The 11868-nt window shown below is 43.5% G+C and overlaps 1 protein-coding gene across 1 annotated transcript in view; it reads right to left on the bottom strand.

Annotated features, from left to right (window-relative positions):
• Positions 1–431: 431 nt before the first annotated feature.
• The window catches only part of LOC311233020 (unconventional myosin-XVIIIa-like), a gene marked incomplete at both ends in the record, with an annotated part of 212117 nt that continues 200680 nt past the window's right edge, over positions 432–11868 (bottom strand). The window contains 4 exons of the mRNA XM_084319874.1: positions 432–1869; positions 4307–4429; positions 10736–10780; positions 11672–11811. Coding sequence (XP_084176000.1) covers positions 432–1869; positions 4307–4429; positions 10736–10780; positions 11672–11811 — 1746 coding nt within the window. The remainder of the gene's footprint in view (positions 1870–4306; positions 4430–10735; positions 10781–11671; positions 11812–11868) is intronic.

The raw sequence follows: 11868 nt of genomic DNA, 5'->3' as shown, positions 1-11868 counted from the left end.
TTGGAGCCTGGTGAAAGGACGCAAAGAGTTTCTCGATACTAAAGAGATCAGAGGAATGATGGCCTGTACTAGTCAACTCAACATCATGCCAGATGATGTTTAAACCCATTATTTAAGGTTAACATACCCATTAACATGCATTGGAAAGGGTTCCTTCTGTTTAAATACCAGAAACTGTGTCACAAAGCACATTTAGCATGACATCAATTACAAGTAATTAATACACGTAAAAGAAAACAGGCACTAGTACTCCATCCTTCACATCAGCATTGATGTTGTACACACAGGGTTATAGAGTTTTTTAATAACACCGATCCACTGACAGGCAAGGTTAGCATGCAACCAACGTTATTGGTGATTAACACACTCCTTTGTGAGTTAGATCACGCCATGCTTTACAACCTAAGTGTCACCTTTTTCACGGTTGTTTTTTAGTCACTGTCAGGCTTGTAAAGGTACTTCATCACCAGGTTGTCCACCTTCTTCTGCTTCTTCTTGGTCTGCTTCTTGCTAGATGTCTTCTGCTCATCGTCATCAGGGCTGGCCACGGTGTGATGATCTGGACCCCTCTTGACGCTGTTGGAGCTGCGGTAGGAGACGGTGGATTTAGAGCTGGACGAGGAGGAATCGGATGATTCCGAGGAAGAAGAGGAGGAATCTTCGGACTCGCTTTCCTTCTTCTTGGATCCTTTCTTGGACTTCTTGCCCTTCTTCTTCCTGGAGCTCTTCCTGCTGTGGTAGGTGTCTGGGGAGGAGCTGTCCGACTCAGAGCTTTTCTTCTTCTTGGACTTGCGGCTGCTGGTGCTGAAGCTGCTGGACGGACGGCTGCTGTAGTCCATCTTGGAGCCTGACGAAGAGTAACGCAGACTGGACGTGCTGCCCAGACCCTCGTCATCTCCCCTCACACTGCGCACGCTTTTCCTACTGTCCTCCTCGACTCCCGCTCCCTTCTTCTTCTCTTCCTCCTCCTCTTCCTCGTCATCGTCAGAGTCTTCCAGCTTGCTGCGTTTAAACTTGATGGGTTTGAAGCTCAGGACCTCATTGATGGCCGCCTCCAGGTCAGGGTCTAGGTAGTTGCGGTGAGTGACCGGCTTGACGTCCGAGGTGTCCGGCACATTGCCATCCGAGGAGCGAGGCTGTGCTGGGGTGGAGAAGCTGCGGCCGGCGGAGCGGGGACTGTACGCCGAAGTACCCCCCTCGCTGAAGGCCACGCTTAGGGCGTCGTCGTCATCATCCACGGATAGACCGAACTCACTGAGACGACTGCTGCGGGCCAGGGACACGCGGGATTCAGCGACACTAGCGCTTCCGGGGCTGCGGCTACCGGGACTGCGGCCGCTACTGTGGCGTCTGTCGTCCTTCCAGGACGTGCTGCGGTGCAGGCTTAAGTTAGAGCGACTTACACTGCTGACGGTGGACTTATTGTCGTCGTCCATGTCCATCTGTCCTCTCCTGGAGGACACCACAGAGTCTTCAGGACTGGTGCGGGAGGTCCAGCGGCACTCCAGGCCCTTCCTGGCCCTGCTGGTGGCCTCTGAATAGGCCATGGAGATGACAGAGCCCCTGTCATCTGGGTCGTCCTGAGCCTGGCTCTTCTTCCAGTCGTCCTGGAGGTCTCCGGACTTGGACTTTGCCTTGCGGAGGGAGGAGTGGTTTGGTGTGTCCGTCTGCTCCTTTAGAGTGCTGAACAGGGAGCTCTCGTCTCTCGTCCCGATGGAGTCCTTCAGGTTGGAGCGCTTCCTGTAGCTAAGGGAACTCATCACCGATATGGACCTGTTCTGCTCTACCTCTTTCATCTCCTTACTAGTATCAGGCGACATCTTCTCCTTACCCTCTTTACCTTCCTTGGCATCTACATTTGCTGCATGTCTGATGCGTCGTGTAGAAAAATGGACACCACAGAGAGAGACGGAGAGACAACAAGAGGTATAATTTTTTATTTTTTAAATGAATCACTCTAATTTAATGTAATTCTAAAACACTGAAAACCACTGTGCTGTGCTGGCTTTGGTTGACCTTTGGAGTTGTAGGAAGTGTTTCTGAGGTACATGTATATGATGTGCTAGGGCTGCCCTCGACTAAATAAATACTTAGTTGACTAATCAATGAGCTGATTTAATTTACCAATCTGTGAAATTGTTTCCAACATGCAATCATGTAGAAGGACCTCTTTAAATGTAATGCTTATATGTGCTCATCCTTTTTCAAGATATAAATCATTAAAAAAAAGCATAAAGAAACGACTAATTGATGACAGACCAAACCTCACCTAGTCGACTAAGAGGGGACAGCCATATATGATGTGTCAGATGGTGGAATCTCTAAGGTACAGAAAGTGTGATGACTGGCTTTTGTAGAACATTCTCTAGTGTTGCAGCCAGGGGCGTAATTATGGGGGGGGACACGGGGGACATGTCCCCTGCATGTTTTCAGAAGGCAGTTATTGTCCCCCGCACATTTTTACCGTCCAAAAACAATGTTACATGATAATAAACGGTGACGCGACGCGGCACTGCAGATTTACCCTACTCTTGGAATTCATTGCCAGATCCTCAAAGTCATAGGGGCGCTGTCTCGATAATGCAGTGTTATTAAAGCAGCGTGTAGCCGACTCATGAACCAGTTGGGATTCGAATAGACGCGGCCTGGAAGCGTCAACGCGGAACTGGAAATCCGTTGGTAAAGAAATAGCGGCCTGGAATAGTTTTTGGGACGTTCTCAATTCGCAGTAAAGGAATATATATCTGCGGTTTCCCTGGCGGATGGCGAACAAGCCAGCCGGACTATGACATCATACTTAACTTAAACTTGAACACGGAGGCAGTTACAAGAACTATCCGAGCCCCCGGGAGGGTGGTCGAATACCTTTTGCATGTCGGCGTCTCTGCGATGTATGCAGGGAACGAATTGCAGAGGGAAGTGGAGAGCTGCCTGTCGCCCATTCTAACGCAGGAGTCCTGGACCCTTGACTTGAGCAGACCCGACAGGTAAGGTAAGCGATTTGGAAGTGTGCGGCTGTTGTCCGAATACTAGTGAATATTGAAAAATAAAGGCACGACATTTAGAGACGTCCCCGGCGTAGCGTTCTTGCATTCAACGAGAGTGGACATTTGACAAGGACATGTTTCAAAGTTGGGATTTTGGAGGATCCGAAACAATGGGCAGGGCTGCATTATGGTGAGTTGTGTTTTAATAATAATAATACATTCGATATATAATACACCCGCCGAGGTGCTACAAATCAAATGCCCACCCTACTGATCTGTTTATATGTTATAATAATAATAATAATACATTCGATTTCTAATACACCCGCCGAGGTGCCGGAAATCAAATGACCACCCTACTGATCTGTTCATGTGTTATAATAATAATAATACATTCGATTTATAATGCGAGCACCTGCATTACAATCAAATGACTGATCTGTTATGTGTTATGCACCCGAGTCTCGAGAGGCACTTTATAATAGAAAAAAGACAGTGCAAACATGTATATGTCGCTTACAGTTTATTATGCCTATGCAGCTCGTTTATTTTGACAGAGTTAAACATTTTTCACTAGTATCATTATATTAAATTAGCGGACGTGCAGCTGGACAAGCCCTGGCTCCACGATGACCACCTCTTACAAGAGGCGCCACCGCCTGGGAAAATGCGTATTGCACACCTGGTATTAGAAAAAAAAAAGACCTACCCCCCCCCCCTGCGACGTCACTGACCACGCCCCCTAATATGTCCCCCCCACCGCTAGGAACAAAGTTACGCCACTGGTTGCAGCCCTTAAAGGTGCTATAGATAACATGTTTATGCAGAGTAATCATTTAGAAATAATAATACATCCACAGAGATTTTAGAAAGATGTGTGAAATAAGAGTATCTTATTATTGTGTCTGTGATGGAATATCAGACCTAAAATGCAGTACTTTTGTCTCACTAGGGCACTTAGATTATTAATGAGGTGCTACTGTCCCACAGTCTTATTTATTTGTACTATATTGGTATGCTTTTGAATGTACGACTGCTCTTGTTTTACCGTTTACTTTAAATTATTTAATGTTTTGTCATTTATGATGCTATCATGTACCCTCTGCGCCATTGCAAATGAGGGTCCCACTCAATTGACTCTTGAGGTAAAATAATGTACAAATAATTTGAAAGAATAATAAAAATAAATCTACCCTTCACCTTACATCTACCTAACCTTTACCTTACACACATTAGTTTATCAGTGGGAGTATGGAGCTGTGGATCAGGAGGGCTTGGGGGTTGTCACAATACAACACCTATAGGGTCATAGTACTAACCTTGTGCTCTTCAGATTCCCCTCCTCTGAGAGGGTCTTGGTGGAGCCCTTGTTCTTGGACAGCCAAGACTTGACGCCGTCCACACGGTCCTCCACCTCCGAGTCCGTCTCCGTCTCGTCCCCACTGCGGAGGAACAAGGTCAAGTTAGTGAGGTGGCGGAACGATGAGGACGAGGATGGGGACGACGGCAACGTGGAGATGACACGCCATATACATACAGATTAGTCCTACACACTACAGACACATATCACACATGGAATAATCATACGCACAGATCGGGATGGTGAAATCAGGGTAATCGTACAGACACATTATGGAGAGGAATCAAATTTTTCCAATGCAAGAACCGGATTGATTAGGTCACTGCAAACAGCACACATTCAAACGTAACTGAGTGATGCACAAACAATCGAGACACACTTAACTGTTGACTTAGTATGTTGGCTCAGTACAGAGCCCTTCACGATGCTTTGTGCACCACTTTTTTTTTTTTTTTTTTTAACACATGAGATGCTGATAATTACAGTAATTTCCGTCAGGGATTAATGCATTCCTTGTCCTAACTCAAGATGGTTTTGGACTATCATAATTATTTAATTAAAATTTGTATATGTAGCCTACCATAATCGTCCATTTTTAACATGCATACCATATTTCATGTTCCAAGTTAGAGTAAGTGTTACAAGAGGCTTTGGTCTGGTCACATAACATAGAACATTGCTGTCCTCTGCCAGCTTTGCATTAAATTGATTAATTAAAAAGTCTTTATATGTCTTTCACTCTGTCTCATTCTCACACACAAACAAACGAAGGCCCCCTTCCACACGTATATGGATATTTTAGAAAATGTAGTATTTTGACAAAAAAAACTGAAAACTTTTTTTTTTTTTTTTTTACGTTTTAGGTCACTGAAAATGAAGAGCTCTGTTTTGCCTGTATACGTGTGGACGAGAAAAGGAGCTAAAACAGAGCTTTTGAAAAACGCTAACATCATAACCACTGGCCCTGTTCACACATAATATGGATATAATTTCCCTTACATACAAAACAAGAATGGTTATTGTAGGAGATTATAACTATAATGGAATAGTCTGCTAAGGGAAGCCCTTTCCATTCTTCCCTCATCACGAACACGACAGCAGTGTTAAACCTGCCGTTGTCATTTTGTCATTGAAGCAATCCTTTCAAATAGACCTGAAAACAGAACGCAAGCCGTTTACATTGAAAGCAACACATTTGTCCAATATTGTTTATCTGCTGTTACGCTAAGGTTGAAGGTGGAATTTCTCTTGGTCTTGAGCTGCACTAAGGGACAGGCAGAGTGACAGAGACACGTGAGTTGACATGATGGCAAATGAGAAAGAATAGACTCCATGCCATATATCTTTGAACATGCGATTGAGGGAGTAATTCCGACACAATGCACTATGACTATGAAAACAGGAAATGATAATGAAAGGGCATGTCCGCTACAAACTACATTCCTTCATTTCACTTCAAAGAACATTTGAATTCTTAAAAAGCAGCACTAAATTCTTCTCATAAACAGGGTTTCACTTGAGGAGGTCACAACTTCACAGACATAACACGCGCATGCACGTAAGTACAGTAAGAAAAGGGTTTCTTGGTAGGATACAATAACATCAGTCAGTATTTCAACACACGGGAATGAGATGAGATTAGTAAACTGGCACCTGACAGGCAGTAGAGGTTAAATAATTTTGAGGACTGTACTGTGTAGTTAGTCTAGTAGCTAGTCGGCTGCAATGACGCGTCTCTCAGCTTGTGTCGGCTGAAATACTGTGTTCATAACTGTTTATTAATAATAAGCTCATTACCATTATGAGAACACTAACATGGTGGGGAAACTCGTACACTGGCTTCTAGTCCCACATCATAACCAAGTTACAATTAAGACTAGCTCCGTTTGTCAGACAGCGGGAGACGGATAAGTACAATATTATTAATGAATTCATAAATTAATCAAATTGTTTACTTTACTAGTTGTTCTTTTTGACCATCCCAAGAAGAATATCTGGTAAACATTTATTTAGAGCAGCGGTTCTCAAACTACGGGTCGCGACCCAAAGTGGGGTCGTGGGTAGGTGAAAGTGGGGTTGTGCATTGGCAAGTCAAGTATTATTTTTTTTTATATTCTGGCAACATATTTTGGCTAAATATGCCTCGTTTTATAAATGTGTATTGATAACATAGTGCTGTAATAATAATAAATATACATGATCAAGTTCAATGTGTGCTTTTATTTTGATATTCCTTAATTTCATGTTGAAATTACGCAATACATTAACACATTGGGCGCCAGACCCGAGATATCCTGGGTTAACTCGCCAGCGGTTGAGCGTCAGACCCAAGATTTCTCAGGTTTTGGTAGTTTTTTTCTTTTATTCGATTTTTTTTATTCATTACAGGTTCACGGACCTCTGTGTTACCATAGGAAATCATTCTGAGATCCCAAAAGTGCAATACCGGCTGCATCCTGCTAGGTGGCAGTATCGCCCACCCTTTGAAACCTTATTTTCATCCGACCACTTCGAAACGCGTTCAGCACACTTGAGGCATATCTTGTGCCACTTCATGTCAGGGACATAATCGACTTCAATACTGGAAATCGCGATCAGACAATTGGAATATTCTTTTTGGGATACCTCCTAATAAAGGTAAGGACTATATGACATCAATCCTACTTTGATCCAACAATGTTTCACATCGATCGCAACGATCATATGTAACGTACTCCAAAACGTATGCCGTTGCTGATGATCAAAGCATAAAAAAACGACCCCCCCTCCCCTTTCATGCATTCACGATGAAACATAATACCTATTATATACCTTTGAATTGGAAATAGTAGCATGTCCAGGCGAGCAACGCGAGCGCTTTTAGTGAAATTCACATATTGCTCCATAACACAGTTACCAGGAATTAGCCAGGATCACTCTGAAACTGTACAATATTCACCACGGTATAACACGCAAACGTATACATTCATTCTTTTTCACATGTTGAACGATGGATAGTTAATGTCAAATGAGCCATAGTATTGTCTCCATAGCTATAATATAGAATATAGATATAGCCCTGCAAACACTGCAACGCACAGTGAAAACCCCTGATTTAGAGGCATTGGATTTCTATTGATGCACTCTTCTACAACTAAGCCTGCATGCAATGTCACAACTCCACCATCTTCTGAGTTTACCTGCTCTAAAATCTAATTCCCAAAATGTCCAAATAATGGTTAAAAATCCCCAGCACTGACAGGAGGGTGTATTCCAGCTGTGAGCTGGTATTACTGTACATCTACAGTGCCCACTATTACTGCCTAAGTCCCCTTCAGGGGCGCTGTATTGCACCCAATGTTGGGCAGTAGCTAGCTACAAGTAGCGACGCTACATAGCTTAACTACGTTTCTCAGTAGCGTGATGGTAGCGTTGCTCCTTTTGAACCAAGTAGCGTTCACTGTAGTGTAGCTATTTTTAGACCCAAGTAGTGACATAGCGTGAGCAAACGCTATACGCTACTGCCTGGAGAAACTGGACTGCTAAATAAAGATTTGCGAGAAAAAGAAATCTCCCCGGAGAAAACCCACTATGATTAGTTGGTTTTGTATCTTGCTGCGTTGTATCACGTGGTGGCACGTGCTCCCGCGCATACGCATAAATGTTCCCTCACGAATAAAGACGATGCCTAATTGCCTCTAGGAATGGAATGTAACACTTCATTCACAGGTTTTGTGTTGAATGGTCCAACTGTAGTATTTGAACACACCTGACGACCTGAGCTATTGTTATGCAAAGTAGCCAGGTGGGTACTTGGCACAGTCGAGTGGAATGCATTCTTGTGTGCACGCGCAATCGCGCATGCACTACCGTGCATGCGAGTGCTTCTGCTCAGAAAGGAGGTGGAACGGTGTGCTACCGCGTCCCATGAGCACTGCACCACTGGTGGCACTGTAGAGGCTGTATACACTAGTATAAATGCGACCTTCAGCACCATGGACAGCGAAGCTGTCACAAAACACGGACCATACAAGTTGTATACACTACACCAAAGTGTAGAATAACTACTTTCCAAATAATGGATTGTCGAAACATCGAGTTATAATACGAAAGTGTCCTTTATAAAGAAGTTTACCGGTGCACATTACATTACAGTACATTTCTCTACTTCACTGGCGCTCTCTGTGATCTAGTCGATTCATATCAATCACTCACCCTCTGCGCTGCTGCCGTCACTTCAACATAATGACGCGTTCCTTACATCTCCGCGGCTTCAATATCAGCATCCAAATCATCCGTCAGAGTTATAGCTGTTCTATTTCACGGTCAGGTTCCAACAAACTGTCTTCTTTAACTCCCAGTACATCCAATAAATTGCTCAAGTGATCAACATTCGGAGTTTCCATGTCAATTTCAATGTCCATCTGATTCAAAACTTGCATAGTAACACCTCTGATTGCGCCCTGCTTTCATCTCATTCTTTCAATTTCTGTCCGACGTTCGTCTTCACCCATTCTAGAGCTATCCAAAACGTTCATATCTCCCGGGTTTCGGCAGTCGATCTCATCATGATTTAAATCAATATAGGCTTGTTTGAGATTGGCAAGGCCTGCGCAGGCCAGCTCAGGCACGCTGCCTCGCGCTGGGTTGTGAATGACAAGTTAACTCATTCCTGCCTGCTTGCCTGAACTTATATAGAGAGCACATCTCCGTGCAAATAGAAACACGTATGTATGTTTCACCTGGCCTGCTTCGGAGTTCAGTGGCCTGACTGCGGGCACAAACAAATACAAATAATAAAAAAGCATTTGCCAGTCTGCCAGGGCAGCCAGGCCATGCCAGTCTGCCAGGCCACCGGGAAAACTCCCGGTGCTCCCTATGGCCAGTCCGCTAGTGATGGCATTGATGAAGATGACATCCAGGAAGTCAATAACAATGCGTCTCCATGGCCGTATCTGGACACATTTATGATTTTAACTGAAAAAACTCCTAAAACATATGTGTTTAGGTGTTTACTGTGTCAGACAAAAACAAAGCTGCTCTCAACTTCCCACATGTCCAGCACTAATTTGAGAACACACATTCAGGTGAGCTGATGAAAAGCTTTACATAACCATTGTCAACTGTTCCCAAACAGCACACAAGTAACTTTTTCTTTGGCCAGGTTATTGTCATTTTGCTACTGTGGTTTGAGTTGAAACAGTAGTTTATCCTGTGCTGAAAAGTTTCCATTACAATAGAGATAGTATATATTTTGGTGTTTATTTGATCGTTTCACTGCCTTTTATTTATTACGTTTCCAGTTTTTTCCTCATACTTTATTAACATTTTGTACATGGTACCGCAAGGTCGCCTACATTAATACAAGTACATGTTAAAAGGATGACACAAAAAGCCAGACAGAGGGCTTGTTTCCCGTTTCCAGTTTTGTTTTATAATAAACAATCAAACTGAGAACCGGTTCCTAATTGTCCGATTCCTGGAATTGCATGCCTCCGTGACTATCAATTCCTCTTATCGATGCCATGTTTTTCCGACAGTTGCGCATTTTAAAACAATAACGTTAGCGCCACGCATGCAGCCAACTTGTAATGAAAAGCTGGCCTCATACCGTCTAATCCCAATGGCCCTGAATGTGTTAAGAGAATCTCAAATACATTATTTTGTGTATAGTTAATACATTTTTTGACATGGGGGCTCAACAATAAATGATAAATGTCAATCAGAAATGTCAAGTTGCATGTTGTTATTCTAACGAGCCTAGTTCTGTTGCATTTCCAATTTATTTATTTAAATTATAAACATAGCAGGAATCGATAAGCAGAATCGATAATGGAATCGTATCAATAAAATCTTATCAATTCCCATCCCTAATCTTCCTCTAAAGTGAGTGATGGGGGGGGGGGGGGCATTTTGTATGTACTGCAGCCCCTTGTGGTACAAGACAGTAACTGCAACCGTACTGTACTCAAAATAATGGAAACCTCTCGCCCGGGTCTGTGGTGACAAAATCAAACAAAGGCTGATGGTTGATGTTATTCAGTGAGACGATGATGCAGCATCTTAGTGGTAAGTGTAACTATGTGGCACATTCTTATTCAGTTGAATATCAACCATGTGTCCATAAGAGTGAGATTAACTAAATATATATATAAAGATTTTTTTATATACTGTACATAAAATAAATGCTGTCTCAGATGAGATAAGACCCTTATATTCATAATCTTGTGTATTAAATTGTTTTTCTTTTTATTATTATTTCATCATAAACAATAAATCATGACAAGCCTCAGGTTCAATGCTGCATCATTTTCTCGTGTGGTAGCAACGAATGGGTGAGAAATCAACTGAAACAGCACGAGGGAAAGGAAAAAAAAAAAGAAAGAAACGATGCATTTTCCATTCTCACGTTTTGTTCTTTCGTTTCTGATATTTTGTCACCATGTCTTGTAAACTGGACGAGATGTCAGAGACACCCAACAAAAGGGAAAGGAGAAAAACACAAGGTGAGAGATACAGACTTTCTTAAGAACAACACAGTGTATTCTGCTTTCTGCTCCAGTCCTTCCCAGGTCTCCAGGGGCTGTACCAGCATAGTATGTACGTTTTAAGGTGCTGTTTTACTGCACTTGTTTATCCATGTGGGCTCGTTGAATGTAAACCTCAATATCACCAACAAAACAGGTCCCAACAGGAGGTTTAACCAGAGGGGAAACCGACCAACAGACACAAGAACAAGGACAAAGGAACAAGAGAGAGAGAGCGGGTAGAGGGAAACAGAGATAGAGGGGGGGGGGGGGGGGGGAGTAGAGGGAAACACAGAGAGAGAGGGTGAGGGGGGGATAGAGGGAAACAGATATAGAGAGGGTAGAGGGAAACAGAGAGAGGGGGAGAGGGGTAGAGGGAAACAGAGAGAGAGGGTAGAGGGAAACAGAGAGGGGGGGGGTAGAGGGAAACAGAGAGAGAGAGAGAGAGAGAGAGAGTGAGTAGAGGGAAACAGAGAGAGAGGATAGAGGGAAACAGAGAGAGAGAGAGAGAGAGAGAGTGAGTAGAGGGAAACAGAGAGAGGGGGGGTCGAGGGAAACAGAAAATAAAGCGGGGGGGGGGGTCTCCAGATACAGGTTGAAACTATCTGGCAGCAAAGATAATAACAGTGGCAGCTTTCATACAATGTACAGAGTCAAATAACTAGGTCACGGTGGCTAACTATAGTCCGAAGCTATGGGTCCTGGTATTCAGGTGCAATAACGACAACAAGCTACACCTATATACAGCTACACCAATATACAATACACAAATGAGATGTTGCAATTCCATGGGAAAAGTAAGGTGCCTGCTACTGTACCTGTTGATCATGTCGTCGTTGTCGTCACTCTCCATCTCATCCTCGATGGCAGCCTGTAGGTCACCGATCCTCTTGAAGGCCAGCTTGAGGTCCACCTGCAAGCTCTGATTGGCTGCCTCCAGACTCGCAATGTCCATTTCCTGATGAGCGGGATCATGACACAGAACAAGACGCATTGTAAAGCAAATTAGTTCAGT

Source organism: Notolepis coatsorum, assembly GCF_963971535.1.
Source record: "Notolepis coatsorum genome assembly, chromosome: 8".
NCBI classification, from domain to species: domain Eukaryota; kingdom Metazoa; phylum Chordata; class Actinopteri; order Aulopiformes; family Paralepididae; genus Notolepis; species Notolepis coatsorum.
Note: the sequence above shows the minus strand (reverse complement) of the source record. Positions and strands in the feature narration are given on the sequence as shown.